The sequence below is a fragment of the Colobus angolensis genome, unplaced genomic scaffold, assembly GCF_000951035.1.
Source record: "Colobus angolensis palliatus isolate OR3802 unplaced genomic scaffold, Cang.pa_1.0 Scaffold8, whole genome shotgun sequence".
In the NCBI taxonomy this organism is placed as follows: Eukaryota; Metazoa; Chordata; class Mammalia; order Primates; family Cercopithecidae; genus Colobus; species Colobus angolensis.
The window spans coordinates 18,623,549-18,642,771 of NW_012121820.1; the positions used below are offsets into that span (position 1 = coordinate 18,623,549).

General features: G+C 41.7%; 1 protein-coding gene across 4 annotated transcripts in view; it reads left to right on the forward strand.

The window, feature by feature from the left end:
- The window catches only part of LOC105502553 (ubiquinol-cytochrome-c reductase complex assembly factor 1), a 109,211-nt gene that overhangs the window by 7,600 nt on the left and 82,388 nt on the right, over positions 1-19,223 (forward strand). For all 4 annotated transcript variants that reach the window (XM_011929159.1, XM_011929160.1, XM_011929162.1 and 1 more), the window contains exon 2: positions 9,550-9,654. In XM_011929159.1, the coding sequence (XP_011784549.1) occupies positions 9,550-9,654 (105 nt within the window). The remainder of the gene's footprint in view (positions 1-9,549; positions 9,655-19,223) is intronic.

Sequence of the window (19,223 nt, forward strand, 5' to 3'; positions counted from 1 at the left end):
TATTTTTTAGTAGAGACGGGGTTTCACCGTATTAGCCAGGATGGTCTCGATCTCCGGACCTCGTGATCCGCCCGTCTCGGCCTCCCAAAGTGCTGAGATTACAGGCTTGAGCCACCGTGCCCGGCCTAAATTTCTGTTAAATTTCTTAAGATTCTGTTCTCACTGCCTGGAAGCAGTGAGTATCCCAGTTTTTCCTGTGGGGCTCTGTGTGCCTGTTGGGATGTACCTATAACTCTCTGCCAGACATTCAATAACTCCGCCTTAACTTTCACTTCCTGCTGTGCAGAACCTCTAGGTCAACCACAAGTAAGAGATGTTCTTAGATCTTTCCTGAGCATGTGCACAACTTTGGGTATGTGCACAGACCTGGGTGTGTTCATGGCTTCCTAGATGCCATGAATATGTTGGGGCTTTTCTAAGCCCCTGTGGACGTCTCATTCACCAGCTTTTCCTTTAAACCTTTTTGGTTAGTCTATTGTTTTCCCCACCTGTTGTTCACTGCCTCAGGAAGCCATGAAGTCAAACAGTTACCTCTATTTGTTTTTAACCGGTGCTCCTGGGGAAAAGGTTTTTTTCACACTGGGTGAGTTCTAAGACAGCCTTGAAATAGGGCCTTCTAAGGAACTATCAGACAGATTGAATAATGACAATTCTTTGTAAGGCTTTGATGAACATCATCCCCATTCTGGAGTCAACTTTTCCCTTGAGGAGACTAGTTCATTTAGTGGTTGTTCCTATTTAGAAACCAAATCTGGGTGCTACATGTGCTCATTGCTACTGGAGTGTCATTGTCTGCAGGCCCTATGAGGATGTGGGTGGGAAATATATATATGTCTATATATACACATAAACATGCATATATCTTTTTCTTTATATATTAAAAGCCCACACCAGTTATTCTAAATCCATTCTAATACCACAGGGTTTGTTCTACTCTTTTGCCTTGCCATATTTGTTAACTCCTTTCTCTGATAGAAACCTGACCCCTCACCCTTAATTTATTTATTGATTTACTCAAATCTTTCCTATATGTAATCAGTCTTTTGAAAGCTCAGATTGAAAACTCCCAACAAAGTGGGAGGAGGCAGTGTATTCAGTAATTTTTTTTTTTTTTTTTTTTGAGACGAAGTCTTGCTCTTGTCCCCCAGGCTGGAGTTCTATGGCGCGATCTTGGCTCACTGCAACCTCCGCCTCCCGGGTTGAAGCAATTCTTCTGCCTCAGCCTCCCAAGTAGCTGGGACTGCAGGTGCATGCCCCCATGCCTGGCTAATTTTCTTGTATTTTAGTAGAGACAGGGTTTCACTGTGTTGCCCAGGCTGGTTGCAAACTCCTGAGTTCAGGCAGTCTGCCCGCCTCGGCCTCCCAAAGTGCTGGAGTAATTTTTTGTTGTTGTTTGAGATGGAGTCTCACTCTGTCATCTAGGCTGGAGTGCAACAGCATGATCTCTGCTTACTGCAACTTCCTCCTCCTGGGTTCAAGCGATCCTTGTGCCTCAGCTTCCTGAGTAGCTGGGATTACAGGTGCGTGCCACCACACCTGGCTTATTTATATATATTATATAATTTTTAGTACAGACTGGTTTCACTATGTTGGCCAGTCTGGTCTTGAACTCCTGACCTCAGGTGATCCACCTCGGCCTCACAAAGTGCTGGGAATACAGGCATGAGCCACTATGCCCGGCCTGTATTCAGTAATTTTTGAAGGAATGGTTAAACATTCTCTTCTTCCCTCTGTGGAAATATCCTTTTGTATTATGGCATGCCATATTGTAACTGGAAGGAAAGTTTGTTACCGTAGTATCTGTTCTTTGGACTCTGGAATTGAATTAATATCCATGGCATTTGGAATATAGGCACCAGCGGTGACTTATAAAGTGGATTTCGACTGGGCGTGGTGGCTCATGCCTGTAATCCCAGCACTGTGGGAGGCTGAGGCCAGGGGATCACCTGAGATTGGGAGTTCAAGACCAGCCTGAACATGGAGAAACCCCGTCTCTACTAAAAATACAAAATTAGCTGGGCATGGTGGTGCATGCCTGTAATCCCAGCTACTTGGGAGGCTGAGGCAGGAGAATTGCTTGAACCCAGGAGGCAGAGGTTGTCGTAAGCTGAGATTGCACCATTGCACTGCAGTCTGGGCAGCAAGAGCGAAACTCCATCTCAAAAAAAAAAAAAGTGGATTTCATGTTTATAATTGATTTTCATTATTCACAGATTCTATATTTGTGAACTCACCTAGTTGCTAAAATTTATTTGAAACCCCAAAATCAATACTCATGGCACTTTTGTAGTTATTTGTGGACATTTGCAGAGGGTAAGGAATTTGAGCTGCCAATGTGCGTGTTCCTAGCTGAGGTGGGTCAACATTCCGCCTTCTTGTTTCAGTTTTCATACTGTAACAAGTATTCTTTTCATGGCCTGTTTAGTGCCATATTTTTCATTTTTTTGTGCTTTTGTTGGTGAATCCCATCTTTAAAATGTCCCCCAGGTGTAGTATGGAAATGCTATCTAGCATTGCTGAGTGCAAGAAGGCCACAATGTGCCTTACGGGAAAATATGTTTATTAGGTAAATTTTGCTAAGTGAGTTATAGTGCTGTTGGCTGTGAGTTCAGTGTTAATGAATCAACAATGTATATTAAGTAGGGTGTTTTTCAACAGAAACCCATAAAGCAAGGCTATGTATTGATTGGTTGATGAATGTTGTGACCAGAGGCTTGCAGGAACCTAAGTCTGGCATTTCCTCTAGAAGCAGTTGTTCAGTATTTGCTCACTCAGTGTTTGTGGTGATTTTATGGTGAATAACTAGAATCCACTACACCTGTAAATCGTTTTCTAGCTCATGAATGAGCCAAGGAAAATACTGTGTATCTTAAAAAAACCACATGCACAATTACAGGCCTGTCAGTGGATTGATTAAAGGGTAGTCAGTACAAGAGGTGGTATGTCAGAATGTTTTGAAATACTGATGTAAAAATCACTGCAGTTAACAATGTGCACGGGAAGCAAAAACATGAAGCCTATCTTAAAAATTTTGGTTTTGAAGTGTTGGAAAGGCAAAATGACAATAAAACTAGTTCCCACTTAGTAACAGTGCATTTATCTTAAGTTAAAGGAATAATTTTTTGCCATTGGGAATGGCTATAAATGTTTTTTGAACTTGGGAGAAGTTGAGATGTACTAATTGTTATAGGCCTAATATTTTAGTACCTTAAGAGAGAGATAAGTACTTCCACAGATATATATTTATAGATGAAGTGTTGGAAGAGGTGGAAAGGAAAAAGGATGAGTAGAGGCTGACATGGTGGCTCATGCCTGTAATCCCAGCACTTTGGGAGGCTGAGAGGGGTGGATCACCTGAGATCACGAGTTCAAGACCAGCCTGGCCAACATGGTGAAACCCTGCCTCTACTGAAAATACAAAAATTAGCCAGGCATGGTAGTGTGCCCCTGTAGTCCCAGCTACTTGGGAGGCTGAGGCAGGAGAATTGCTTGAATCCGGGAGGCGAAGGTTGCGGTGAGCCGAGATGGCGCCACTGCACTCCAGCCTGGGTGACAGAGTAAGACTCCATCTCAAAAAAAAAAAAAAAAAAAAGGACTGAGTAGAGTCAGTAGAACCAGAAGCTGACATGTAGATAGATTTCCTTTTTTTTTTTTTTTTGAGTGGAGTCTTGCTCTGTCGCGCAGGCTGGAGTGCAGTGGCATGATCTTGGCTCACTGTAACCTCTGTCTCCTGAGTTCAAGCAATTCTCCCTGCCTCAGCCTCCTGAGTAGCTGGGATTGCAGGCACCTGCCACCATGCCAGGCTAATTTTTGTATTTTTAGTAGAGATGGGGTTTCTCCATGTTGGCCAGGCTTGTCTAGAACTCCTGACCTCAGGGGATCTGTCTGCCTCGGTCTCCCAAAGTGCTGGGATTACAGATGTGAGCCACCGCGCCCAGCCTAGAGAAATTTCTTGAAGCAATTGAGCTTATAGTTTGGGTTGGAGTGAAGAGGAGAGTCCCAGAGGAAATTACTACAAGGGAATTAGCATGTGTGGAGTGGAGCAGTGATTCCCAAACCAGAGAATCTGAGTCAGGTTTTGAAACTGTTGAGTGGAAAACCCAGCAAGTATTATGAGTTTAGAGGGATCCAATTGGTAAAGACCAGTAAGGATCAGGTATTTAAGTTACAATAAAGAGATCCTTGGAAACCTCTTTTGAGAAAGGGAATGAATGCCAGATTCCAAACAATATTTTAAGAAAATGGTTTTTGCTTCTCTGTCAGTTTGCTGGGGAAAGCAGGGCTTGCATAATTCAGTAACCGTTATTCATAACAGTGATGCCGTTGGTTGTGTTTTTCTGTTATCAAAGTGCTTTTAGAAATGTTCCTGGGAACACTGCTATGAGATAGCTTTTATTATTCCCATTTTTCATAAGGGAAAATGGAGGCCCAGATTGTTGAGTAACCAGTTCACAGCTATTTGATGGCTGACTTGGGATTACCTTTTCTGCTACACTTCAGTGGTTTCAATTAAGGATTTGGACAAGAATTGTAGGATTGGAAAAGGAAAGAACAGCTGATTGTTCCTTTCTTCTAATAAGAACTGTTCTAAAAGTATTGGCCTAAGACCAACCGGGGCCAAAATTACAGAGAAAAATTTTGTTGACATTGGAAATTACATGATGAAATTCTTCAGAAAATCTTCCAAAAGTTTGCATTGTTTCAACTTGTAATTTCCTCTTGCTCCCCCTGTCCCCCCGCCCTTGGCCCTGAATCTGAAGCAGTTTCCTCTTATCCCATACTTAACATTTTTAGGACAGGAACATCTGACATTGAATGATTTTAGTAAATCTGTCAGTGTTTGTAAAACAAAACACCAGTAACTGTCTCTCATTTGGAAAACCACTTCAACCGATCAAACCGCAGCTCAAATAAAATATTTTTAGCTCCACTTTTCATTTGAAATATAAGGTGCTGTAAATGGCAATTATACAATTTTAGAACTGTGAGACACTTTAGAAAGCGTCTGTAGGTTTAAAAATTTTGGCCGGGCGCGGTGGCTCAAGCCTGTAATCCCAGCACTTTGGGAGGCCGAGACGGGCAGATCACGAGGTCAGGAGATCGAGACCATCCTGGCTAACACGGTGAAACCCTGTCTCTACTAAAAAATACAAAAAAATACAAAAAAAACTAGCCAGGCGAGGTGGCAGGCACGTGTAGTCCCAGCTACTCAGGAGGCTGAGGCAGGAGAATGGCGTAAACCCGGGAGGTGGAGCTTGCAGTGAGCTGAGATCCGGGCACTGCACTCTAGCCCAGGCGACAGAGCAAGACTCCGTTTCAAAAAAAAAAAAAAAAAAAATTTAATGCCTTTCTCCCCCCACCTCAACCTGTTACTGTCTACTCGAGGAAATGGAGATTCAGATTCAACTTAATATGCTGAACATACTGCAAGGTACATTTGTTAATTTTAAAGAAAATCCTAAGAAATAGGGATTTTGTCTTATTTTTGATAAAAAGAGACAACCAAGGTTCCCAGAGGTGATGATCTGATATGTAGCTTCTGAACAGTGCTTTCTGCCTTTAGTTATGTGGCACTTTCCACAATATGCTGTTTTAATTGGTTCCAGACTAGGTCATATAATGTTAGAGCTAGAAGGTACCTTGCAGATACTCTACCCTTTCATCCCGTAAATGAGCATGGATTCTAGAGTTGGGTTGCCTGGGTTCATATCTTAATCCTGCTGTTAGAACTGTGTGATGTTGGGAGGTTGTTTATCCTCTCCATGCCTCAGTTTCCTTTTTTATATAAATGGGATAATGGTATACCTACATGAGTGGTGACTGTGAAGTTTAAATGAGTTCATATATGTAAAGTATCAAAAAAGTACCTGCCATCAAATGCTCATTAAGTATTCCTGATAATTGCTGTGAGGAAACTGAATGTCACAGAGGTTAAATTACTTGCAAAGATAATATTAGAGTAGCTGAATTTAAACTGGAATCTTTGACTCCTAGTACAGTTGTCCCTGAGTATCCCTGGTCCTTTGGTTCCAGGACCTCCCTCGGATACTAAAATCCATGGATGCTCAAGTCCTTGATACGAAGTGGCATAGTGTTTGCATATAACCTATGTGTATCCCCCTATGTACTTTAAATAATCTCTAGATTACTTACATTTAATACAATATAGGTGCTATGTAAATAGTTTTTATACTGTATTATTTAGGGAGTAATGACGAGAAGAAAAAGTCTAAATGTTTAGTATGGCAAATTTTTTTTTCCTGATTTTTTTTTTTTTTTTTTTTTGAGACGAAGTCTTATACTGTCACCCAGGCTGGAGTGTGGTGGCATGATCTCAGCTCACTGCAAGCTCCGCCTCCCGGGTTCATGCCATTCTGCTTCAGCCTCCTGAGTAACTGGGACTACAGGCACCCGCCACCACACCCGGCTAATTTTTTTTGTAGAGACGGGGTTTCACGTGTTAGCCAGGATGGTCTTGATCTCCTGACCTTGTGATCCGCCTGCCTCGGCCTCCCAAAGTGTTGGGATTACAGGAGCTACTGCGCCTAGCCTGATTTTTTTTTCTGTTTTTTGAGACAGAGTCTCCCTCTCTATTGCCCAGGCTGGAGTGCAGTGGCACAATCTCTGCTCACTTGCAACTTTTGCCTCCTGGGTTCAAGTGATTCTTATGCTTCAGCCTCCAGAGTAGCTGGGACTACAGGTACACGCCACCATGCCTGGCATTTTTTTTTCCTGAATATTTTAATCTGTGGATGGCTGAATCCATGGATGCAGAACCCATGGCTGTGGAGGGCTGACTGTGTTGTACATTATGCCTTGCAAAGGATTTTCAAGCAATTTATGTGTGTGGTCCTCATTGCAGCCCTATAAGGTCTACAGGTCAAGTGAAGAAAACCCTCAGATCCCTAGAGTTGGTTCCTAAAATTAAGATTTTCAGTGCTATGTACATGGCTGTCATTTATACAGTAGAATGTATTTCAGCTTCTTAAAATAAAGCAGACTTCTCATTTAGCAAGACAGAGCTCTCCCTTTCTCCAGCCTAACCTCTCCCTTTGGCCAAGAGACCTTTCTGAAGTGAGCTTCATGTTAGAGGGAAATTGTGAATCTCAGTTTCTACTTGAACAGCCATGTAATCTCTCTTGTCTTGGAAATCAAGTTGCCCATGTGTGTTTTCTCACTGTAAAACTTCTACCCTAGTTTCCTCCTCCTTTTGGGGATGATGATGATCTCAGCATTGCTTACTATAAAGGGGTTCTGTGAAGATCAGGTAAGGAAGTCAGTGTTTATGAAAACACACTGTAAGCCAGGCACAGGTTATGCAAGCCTTTAGTCCCAGTTACTTGGGAAGCTGAAGTGGGAGGATCACTTGAGCCCAGGAATCAGGCATTTGAGGCTGTAGTGTGCAATGTTAGCACCATGACTAGGCACTGGACTCCAGCCTGGGCAATGTAGTGAGACTCTGTCTCTTAAAAAAAAAAAAAGAGGCCAGGCACAGTGGCTCACATCTGTAATCCCAGCACTTTGGGAGACCGAGGTAGGTAGATCACTTAAGGTCAGCAGTTTGAGACTAGCCTGGCCAACATGCTGAAACCCTGTCTCTACTAAAAATACAGAAATTAGCCAGATGTGGTGGCTCATTCCTGTAGTCCCAGCCCCTCAGGAGTCTGAGGCATAAGAGTCACTTGAACCCGGGAGGTAGAGATTGCAGTGAGCCGAGATCATACCACTGCATTCCAGCCTGGGTGGCAGAGCAAGGCTCAGCCTCAAAAAAAAAAAAAAAAAGACATTGCAAACTGTAATTTGAATTATAATCTAATCATAAAATGCCAGAAGTCTGCTTATTTTGTTTCTCTTCCCAGAGGGAGCCCATGCCCACTGCTTGAGTCACCTATTACCAGAATTATTTTAGTCTGTGGAACCAGTAGTAGGCAGTGGTATATCTTATCCTTGGAGAAATGAGCATGTGGAGGCTTGGTCTTGGTCCTGTTTTGGAAGTTCTTCATTCATGTGATACCCCATTCTGGCAGGATTTCTAAACTTAGGTACTAAAGACCAGATCTGGAATGATCCTGAGTACAGTCGCTTCTGTCCCTGTGGAATTAGAGTGTGCCACCCTCCTGGCATGTGGCTGCAACCCAAATATGATATTGTGAGAGAAGAAATATATATTTGGTCTTTATCCCTAGTTCCTGGCACAGAGCTCTTGAAACTCTTGCAAAGTGATTGGGGTGAGAGGAGTGTCTTTTGTTATTTATAATAAGCCCCTTTCAACGATACATAAGTTTATGGATTTTTTTTTTTTTTGTATAGCCAGGGGTCTCACTTTGTTGCCCAGGCTGGTTTCGACCTCCTGGCTTCAAGTAATCCTGCTTCAGCCTCTCAAAAATGCTGAGATAATAGGAGTGAAGGCATGAGCCTGTATGTCCAGCAATGAGTTTGTGTTAATAAGGTGACTCTTGGAGGGTAGAGGCTGGTTGCTAGAGGAACAAATATGTGAGTAGAAGATTGGAACTTGTAGCTTCTCCCACTCCTCCCTGACTTTTGGAAGGGGCGAGGGGCTGGAGATTGAGCTAATCACCAATGGTCAGTGATAGTCAATCATGTCTACCATAATGAAGCCTCCATAGACATCCTTGGGTTTGGAGAACTTCTGGGTTAGTAAATATATCAAAATGTAGGGAGGGTGGCACACCCGGAGAGCAGGCTCCCACCCCATACCTTGTCTTTTGCATCACTTCCTTTTGGCTCTTCTTCCTGAGGCGTATCCTTTATAATAAACTGATAAACGTAAGTGAAGTGCCTCCCCGAGTTGAGCCATGCTAGCAAATTATTGAATCTGAGGAGGCAGCTTTGGGAATCCCCAATGTATGGACAAGTTGGACAAAAGTGTGAGTAACCTGGGGACTCACTGCTTGTGGTAGGAGTCTGAAGTGGGGACAATCCTGTTGGATGGAGCTGTGAGGTCTCTGCTGACTCCAGGCAGTTAGTGTAAGAATTAAGTTAAATTGTAGGACACCCAGTTGGTGTCTGCAGAGAATTGGAGAATTGCTTGGTATGGAGACCTCTTGCCCCTGCACATTTGGTATCAGAAGTGGAGTGTTGAATATAGAAAAAAGAGTTTTTCATCTCTACCAGAAGTTCTCTGAACCCTGTCATTTAGAATTTTTATGGAGGCTTAGGGTTGGCATGATTGATTCAATCACTGGGTACTTGCGATTGGCTGAGTCTCTAATGAGGTGGGGATGCAGTGAGGAGTTGAGGTTGAATTCCAATCCTCTACTCCTGTGGTTGGTTCCTCTGGCAGCCAGCCTCCATCCTGCATGAATCATCTCATTAGCATAAACTCAGGTATGGTTGAAAGGGGCTTATTATGAGTTACACCCCCATCACTCAGAAATTCCAAGGGTTTTAGGAGCTCTGTGCCAGGAACTAGAGATGAAGACCAAATATATATTTCTAATTATATGACAATGTCACAGGTACACTCTTTGCCTTCCAGGTAGGGAGTATGATTTAGATTCCTGACAGATTATTTTTTTCTTTCTCTAGAGGAACCAGACTAGCATTTCCCAGTGGGTTCCAGTATGCAGCCGATTGATACCTGTGTCTCCTACCCAAGGACAGGGTGGCAGGGCTCTGTGTGGCACTTCCCAGGTAAGATTTGTTGTTCTTTTGCTTAGTATGAAAAACTTAGTGTTTATGTGCAAATGTCATGTATTTATAGATTAGCCAACCAAATTGTGTGATGGAAAAACCTCATGAGACCACTCTGGGTCTCTGTGGTGCCAGCTTAGGACTGATTCCTAAAGTATGGTGTCTAGAGCGTTGCTTCTAAATGCCCTAGCAGTGGAACTTAGCCTAGGATACCATGCTACAGTCTGATGATTTTTACTGTTAGGGAGTATTTCCAGATATTCATCTCTGAGTTAACCTTTTTCAGTTTTCTTTTTGTAGCCACCTTGTGCTACTTTTATTTGGGCGTGAGAATTATTTCTTTTTCCTTTATATGAATATGAAATCCAAGAAACAGTCATTTGAGGTATTCATTTACCGTTGACCACCTAATTCATTGTAATGTAGTTTACCTTGTGTGAGGGCTTTTCTCCCCTCCTGATTTTTGTTAATAATACAAATAATTTAGTAATAAGGGAAATAAAAATCACCTACAACTTCAAATCTGAAAACATCAGTATTTTCATCTCTGCTGGTTCTTTTACAGCCTCTGTGTGTGTGTGTGTGTGTATGTGTGTGTGTGTGTGTATGTGTGTGTGTGTGTGTGTATGTATTTTATTCCTGAAGTACCCTAACAAATGTCCACAGAATTTTATATTCTGGTACCTTTTCAGTTATTAGAGTGGACATTATTCATATTGTTTTGATAGACTTTGTAATTAATTTTTTTTTTTTTTTTTGAGAAGGAGTCTCGCTCTGTCCCCCTGGCTGGAGGGCAGTGGCGCGATCTCGGCTCACTGCAAGCTCCGCCTCCCGGGTTCCCGCCATTCTCTTGCCTCAGCCTCCCGAGTAGCTGGGACTACAGGCGCCCGCCATGGCGCCCGGCTAATTTTTTGTATTTTTAGTAGAGACGGGGTTTCACCGTGGTCTCGATCTCCTGACCTTGTGATCCGCCCGCCTCAGCCTCCCAAAGTGCTGGGATTACAGGCGTGAGCCACCGCACCTGGCCTGTAATCAAATATTTAATGGCTATATAATATTTTATTTACTTAGCCTTTGATATGAAAATCTTTTCCTTTTTTTTTTTCTGCCATTATAAGCTTTAATTTTCTTACCATTGTCTTAGTACATATTTTTTTCTTACTTTTAATTACTTATTAAATTCTTAGGAAGGCATACCTTGGGTCAGAGTATGAACAGTTTGCTTCTTCAAAAGGTTTTAATTTATGCTGCCATCAGCAGTGTATATATAACTAGTTTTTCATCATTACCTCTCTCAAGTTGAGTTTTTTTTAACTTAAATAAATTGGTAGAAATGTTACCTTGTTTTACCTTGTATTTCTTTGTTTAGCTCTCAGGGTTATGTATATTTTCTGTGTTGATCAGTTGTTTTTCAGTTTGTGAAAATTGTATGCTTATGGCATTTCTCCATCTATTGGGAACTCATTTTTCTTACCAATTTATGATTTTTATCTGTAGCCATTAACTTTCTTTTTCATATTTGATGCAATTAAAACATGTTTGCTATATGTAATTATATATATTATATAATTTATGTAACATATATAATCTATTTTAAAATTCCCTCCAGTTAATGTGTGAGCCCTGCCCTTCTGAGGACATCTTGTTTTTCTCTTGTATTTCCTGGTCTTTTCACTATGCCTGGCACAGAGTAGTCACTAAGTGTATGTTGAATGAATGGAGAATATGTCTATACAGAAGAGGCATCTACTTTGGGTAGTTATGCAGCTATTTCTTTTCAGAGTTGGGGCTGTGTTCTGTTACTTTTTGTACAAAATTTTAATAGCATTTGTTATTTGTATGTGCGTAGATGGTAGGGGAAAAGAACTCATTATATGAATCTCTGACTTGTGCCCTACTCTTTGAGTCAGTAAACGTTTCTTGAGCACCTAATATGTACCGGGTGCTGTATTAGGCTCTGGGACAACCTTATAGCAAAGCATTTATGTAAATAACTCAAGGTGGTTTATCTCATGCTGACCAGATGTAATTTTAGTCATTGTAAATCAACTGGACCTTTTGTCATATCGACTGTAACTTACTGGAGTATCTTCCTATCTTTGAGGTCCCCTGGTTGTAAACTTCTGCTTCAGAATGGCATCCTCAGGTACATGTCTCACAGGGAAGAAGGTTTGGCTCAGAATGAGAAAGAGTTTTGTTAATTAGAATTGTGCATAATGGAATGTGTGGGCTGTGTTTTTCACATAGTAAATTTACTCTTACTGGAAATATTCAGGCAGTGGTAGGATGAATGTAAGTCAAGGGCCTGACACAAAGGAATCCTTCCTTGGACGACTGGTAGTATCAGATATCTGTAAGATAATGTCCAATGCTATGATCCTATTATTGTTTTCAAAGACCTAGAGACATACTTTCAGCTTTGTCTTAGCCTCTTGAAGTTCTGTCTACTTAAAAATATTTTGAAAATTTTGAAATAATTTTAGACTTATATAAGAGTTGTAAAAGTGGTAGCATTCCCAAATAGCCTTCATCTGGTTTCCCCTAATGTTAACCTCTCATATAACCATGGTGCAGTTACTGAAACCAGGAAATTAACATTGAAATAATACTATTAATTAGTCTATTTGTTCCAATTTTGTCAAGTTTTTTTTTTTTTTCATGAATGTCCTTTTTTGGTCTGTGATAACAAATCCAGTTGTCATATATTCTTAGTCTTCTCCAATCTGTTACATTTTCTTTTCTTTTCTTTTCTTTTTTTTTTTTTTTAAGACAGAGTCTCACTCTGTCATCCAGGCTGGATGACACTATCTTGGCAGTGGCACTGTCTTGCTCACTGCAACCTCCACCTCCTGGGTTCAAGCAGTCCTCCTACCTCAGCCTCCCAAGTAGTTGGGGATTACAAGTGTGTGCCACGACACCTGGCTGATTTTTGTATTTTTAGTAGAGACGGAGTTTCACCATTTGGTGAACAGGCTGGTCTCAGACTCCTGACCTCAAGTGATACACCCTTCTGGGCCTCCCAAAGTGCTGGGAATATAGGCATGAGCCACTGTGCCTGGTCACATTTTCTTATTCTTTTTCTTCTCAAGATTTAGACACTTTTGAAGAGTACTAGTCAGTTATTTGTAGAATGTTTCTCAATTTGAGTTTGTGTAATATTTTCTTTATTTTATTTTATTATTTATTTATTTTTTTGAGACAGAGTCTTGCTCTATCCCCCATGCTAGAGTGCAGTGGTGTGATCTCAGCTCACTGCAACCTCTGCCTCCTGTTCAAGTGATTCTCTTCCTTCAGGCTCCCGCATAACTGGGATTACAGGCGCTCAACACCACACCCAGCTAATTTTTGTATTTTTAGTAGAGAAGGGGTTTTGCCATGTTGGCCAGGCTGGTCTCGAACTCCTGACCCAGGTGATCCGCCCGCTTCAGCCTCTCAAAATGCTGGGATTATAGGTGTAAGCTACCACGCCTGACCTTTCTAATATTTTCTTATAATGAGATTGAGGTTATGCATTTTTGGCCAAAATGATGTTATTCCCTTCTCAGTGCATCATATCAGGTGATGTATAATTCTAGTAGGTCTTATAACTTCAGCCACTTGGTTACATTGGTGTTTGTCAGGTTCCTGAACTCTAAAGTTAGTATTTTCCCTTTGTAATTAGTAAGTATCTTGTCAGGAGATACTTGGAGACTGTGCAGATACCCATTTCACATTATACTTTTGCTTACTAATTTTAGCAGTCATTGGTGGTTTTTTTAAATGATATGTTAACATTAAATTTATTGTCATAACCATTTTTAAGTGTACAGTTCAGTGATGTTAAGTATATTCACATTGTTTTGCAACAGATCTCTATAAACTTTTTCATCTTGCAAAATTCTATACTAAACACTAATTCTCTCCCCACCCTACTTTTCTACTTTCTGTTTCTATGATTTTTTTTTTTTTTTTTTGAGATGGAGTTTCACTCTGTCGCCCAGGCTGGAGTGCAGTGGTGCAATCTCGGCTCACTGCAACCTCTGCCCCCCGGATTCAAGCAGTTCTGCCTCAGCCTCCTGAGTACAGGATTACAGGTGCTTACCACCACAGCTGGCTAATTTTTGTAGTTTTAGTAGAGATGGGGTTTCACCATGTTGGGCAGGCTGGTCTCAAACTTCTGACCTCTAGTGATCCACCCACTTTGGCCTCCCAAAGTGCTGAAATTACAGGCATGAGCCACCACGCCTGGACTTGTTTCTGTGATTTTGACTACTTTAGGATACTTCATGTGAGTGGACTCACAGTTTTTGTTCTTTTATAACTGGCATATGCTTATTTCACTTAGCATAATGTCCTCAAGGTTCATCTGTGTTGTAGCACATGACAGGATTTCCTTCTTTTTTTAAGGCTGTGTACTCTTCTATTTTATATATATACATTTTCTTTATCCATTTGGATCAGCGGACATTTGGGTTCCTTCTGTCTCTTGGCTATTGTGAATAATGCTGCAGTGAACGTGAGTGTACAAATATCTTAGAGATCCTGCTTTGAATTCTTTTGGATATATACCCAGAATTAGGATTGATGGATTATGTGATAATTACATTGATGGGTCTTAACTGCAGTAATCATTATTGTGGTGTTTGTCTAATGATTTTTTATTTCCATCATTCCTACATTTATTAACTAGAATTCTATTATAAGAAAGAGCTGTCACTTCTTCCCCATTTATTTATTTATTCAGTTATTTATTTATACCAGTACGAGCTCATGGATGTTTATTTTCTTCTGAGTTGTAATTCATTTTCTTCTTCTTCTTTTTTTTTTTTTTGAGAGGGAGTCTCGCTCTGTTGCCAAGGCTGAAGTGCAGTGGCAAGATCTTGGCTCACTGCAACCTCCGCCTCCGGGGTGCAAGCGATTCTCCTGCCTCAGCCTCCTGAATAGTTTGGATTACAGGTGCAAGCTACCACATCCAGCTAATTTTTGTATTTTTAGTAGAGACGGGGTTTCACCGTGTTAGCCAGGATGGTCTCCATCTCCTGACCTCGTGATCCATCCGCCTCAAGTCTCCCAAAGTGCTGGGATTACAGGTGTGAGCCACGGCTCCTGGCTTGTAATTCATTTTCCAGTTAGTTATTTTGTTGATTAGATTGTCTCAGCTTGGGCTATTGGGAACACCTTTTTTTTTATTATTATTATACTTTAAGTTCTAGGGTGCATATGCATAAAGTGCAGGTTTGTTACATATGTATACTTATGCCATGTTGGTGTGCTGCACCCATCAACTCGTCAGCACCCATCAACTCGTCATTTACATCAGGTATAACTCCCAATGCAATCCCTCCCGCCTCCCCCCTCCCATAATAGGCCCCGGTGTGTGATGTTCCCCTTCCCAAGTCCAAGTGATCTCATTGTTCAGTTCTACTGGGAACACCTTTATACATGCCCCCCATCATTTATTGAATACTCTGTTATTTGCTGGCACTACAAGAGTTTCAGGTTCGTGCTATATTTTCTTTGCCCTGGCCCTAGATTCGAACATTTCTCCAAGGAGTCCTGACTTTTTTTTTTTTTTTTTAAGATGGAGTCTCACTGTGTTGCCCAGGTGGGAGTGCAGTGGTGCGATCTTGGCTCACTGCAACCTCCACCTCCTGGGTTCAAGTGACTCTCCTGCCTCAGCCTCACAAGTAGCTCTGGATTACAGGTGCACACCACCATGCCCAGCTAATTTTTATATTTTTTAGTAGAGAAGGGGTTTCACCATGTTGGCCAGGTTAGCCTTGAACTCCTGACCTCAGGTGATACTCCTGCCTCCGTCTCCCAGAGTGTTGGGATTACAGGCGTGAGCCACCGTACCAGACCCTAATTCTTTTTATTGGAGAGCAGTATTTAGAAATCAAGATCTGGGTATTAAGTGTGCATGAGCCTGTGTTGTTGAACTCTACTCAGACTTTTGAAGGCAGCTTGATATAGGGGACAGAACATAACTTTGAATATATATTCTAGTCTTTAATGAACTTTACTTCTTTGAACCTTCATGTTCTAATTTCTAAAATAGGAAAAAATAGGCTGGGCACAGTGGCTCGTGCCTGTAATCTCAGCACTTTCGGAGGCCAAAGTGGGAGGATTGTTTGAGGCCAGGAATTTGAGACTAGCGTGAGTAACACAGCAAGACCTCATCTCAACAAAAAATCAAGAATAGCTGGATCTCTGTGTTCCCAGGTACTCAGGAGGCTGAGTCAGGAGGATCCCTTAAGTCTTGGGGGGGGGGGTCAAGGTTGCAGTGACCCATGACCACACCACTGTACTCCAGCCTGGGTGACACAGCAAGACCCTAACTCCAAAAAAAGAAAAAGAAAGAAATAGGAGGGCAGATGTGGTGGCTCATGCCTGTAATACCAGCACTTTGAGAGGCTAAGGTGGGCTGATCACCTGAGGTCAGGAGTTTGGCCAATATGGTCAAACCCCGTCTCTGTTGAAAAAAATACAAAAATTAGCTGATGTGGTGGCACACGTCTGTAATCCCAGCTATTTAGGAGGCTGAGGCAGGAGAGTTGCTTGAACCCAGGAGGTGGAGGTTGTAGTGAGCCGAAATCATGCCACTACACTCCAGCCTGGGCGACAGAGCGAGACTCTGTCTCAAAAAAAAAAAAAAAAAGAAATAGGAAAATATACTTTATAAGATTGTTGCCGGGCGCGGTGGCTCAAGCCTGTAATCCCAGCACTTTGGGAGGCCGAGACGGGCGGATCACGAGGTCCAGAGATCGAGACCATCCTGGCTAACACGGGGAAACCCCGTCTCTACTAAAAATACAAAAACTAGCCGGGCGAGGTGGCGGACACCTGTAATCCCAGCTACTCAGGAGGCTGAGGCAGGAGAATGGCGTAAACCCGGGAGGCGGAGCTTGCAGTGAGCTGTGACATAAGGTAAGTAAAACAGCAAGCATGTAGGTAGGTACTAGGCATACAGGAGATCTTCAGTAAGTTGCAATTGCTATTTTTATTGCTATTTATGTTCCTGTTACTTGGGAAAGTTTTCTTCTCACTGTTTGAAATGAAACTGAAAAAAAAAAAAAAAAGTTGTCCTAAAATTACCTTTACCAAATTGTAACCTCTCCCTTGGTCTTAGTTTCCTCATCTGTGAAGTGAAAAGGTTGGACCAGAATATCTCTGAGATTTCTTCCAGCTCAAGTGCTGTTATTCTGAGTTACTCTTTAGTTCTTCAGTTGCCTTTTCTCCAAGCTAAACAGCCTAAATTCCTTTTGACCTTTCCACTAGGACCTTTTATTCATCCCTTTGATCATTCCTGTGGTTCTTTTTTTGGATGTTCTCCAAAGTTGTCCTTTTTGAAAAAAAAAAAAAAAAATCCACCTAGTTTTTATTGAGTAGTGACTTCATGCCCAGAATGGTGTTGAGCACTGGGACAGAAAATGAAAGATGTATAAGATGGGCTGTGCCCTGGTGGAGCTTATAGTTGCTAAAAGGAGCAGACGCACACACCCATGGTATTTAAGAATTGCTTGAGTTCGTCCCAGCACCCCCTTTCTACTTCTCTGCCTCTGTCATTCTTGTTTTTTTATTTTTATTTTTATTTTTTGAGATAGAGCCTCGCTCTGTCACCGAGGCTGGAGTGCAGTGGCATGATCTTGGCTCACTGTAACCTCCACCTTCTGGGTTCAAATGATTCTCCTGCCTCAGCCTCCTGAGTAGCTGGGATTACAGGCACATGCCTGGCTAATTTTTGTTTTTTTGGAGGGGTGTGGAGATGGGGGTTTGCCATGTTGCCCAGGCTGGTCTCTAACTCCTGGACTTAGGCAACCGTCCCGCCTCGGCCTCCCAGGGCGTTGGGTTTACAGGCATAAGCCACCACGCCCAGCCTATTGATGTTTTTTAATCTAAGCAAAGGAAAAATTGAGGTCTTTAAGGGTCGAGTGATTTTTTTTGTGGAAAGTGCAAGGACAAGAGTGGGTAGTACAAAAAAGTAAATGTGTGTGTTTATAAGTGTGTAGGTGTGGAGAAACTAGATGTTGTCTTTGATACTAGATACATGGGTACTTTAGTAGTTCAATATAGTGTAGAATGTTAGCTCATGAATAATGGTAGGATAGAAATACAGTGGATGGTAGGACAGCCACAGAAGAAATCCACTGGTTACTCCTGGAGCTGTGAGGAAAAAGAAGGATCTCATAGAACCTAACAGAAGAGGACCCAGCCCAAAGCACAGCTTGTGGGAACTGCTGTTGGCTGTGTTCTTTGAACCAGTTTAAGTGCTTTGTGTTTTAGATGGACCATTGCATTGATGTATGTGATGTAATGGGGAGGTGTTCTGTGTTTAGTCTGTATTTTACAAAGCCTGCTTGATACTTATGAATTAAAGCCTAAGTGTCCTTGAGACTGACCAGAAGAATCCTGACTAATCTTTTAATATCCTTGTTTGGAAAGAAAAGTAAATAGTAACACTCCACAATTAGAAATTCTATTTTTTCTTCGTTAGGGTTAAATAAAAAAAATCATTTTCATTCCATGTGTTCCATTTCTTCTTGGAATAAACCAGAATTGAAGGATCAGTCCTCTTCCTGCTCCCTCTCACCTCTTTTTATTGTAAAGATAATAAAGCATTAGTGAGAGTTTGGAAGCTAGATTCTTTTATTTTATTTTATTTTATTTTACCAGAGTTATTTTGGCTATAGATTCTTAAATTTATCCATAATTGTAACTGAACAAAATAACTCTTTGGTTTCTTGTGTGTTCTTTCTAAACTTGCCTATATGCAGTCTATGTAGTCATGTTTTTAACCTATAATTTTATACATATTATAAGCATTTTTTCATGTTAACAATAATAATCTCTAAGTAAACTGTGCACTCTGAGTGATGATGATGTGTCAGTGTAGGTTCATATAGGTTCATACTTTGTGTCAAATGCACCACCCTGGTGTGGGATGTTGATGGCCGGGGAGGCTGTGCATGTAGGGAAGGGGTATGTGGGAACTCTGCCCTTTCCAGGCAATTTTGCTATGAGCCTAAAACTGCTGTTAAAAAAAAAAAAAAAAAAAAATCCCAGCCAGGCACCCAGGCTCATGCCTGTAATCCCATTTTGGGAGTTCATTTTAGGAGTTCAAGGCATTTTGGGAGTTCAAGGTAGGAGGATCACTCACTTGAGCCCAGGAGTTTGAGGCCAGCCTGGGCAACATAGGGAGACACTGTCTCTACAGAAATATAAAAATCAGCAGGGTGTGATGACAGATGCCTGTAGTCCCAGCAACTCAGGAGGCTGAGGCACGAGAATTGCTTGAGCCCGGGAAGTGGAGGTTGCAGTGAGCTGGGATTGCGCCACTGCACTCCAGCCTGGGCAATAGAGCCAGACCTTGTCTCAAAAAACAAAAACAAAACAACAAAAAACCCTCAGTGGATACCTGATTTTCCACTGAGTGACTGAACTTTAATTAACCATCTCCTTAGTGAACTTTCCTCCCAGTTTTCATTCTGTATAGTATCTGGCACATAATAATGGCTATTTTATTGCCAACTTGCTTTTAAATGCAATGTGAACATAAAAAAGGTGGTGATTGTGATCCAAACAATAGTGTC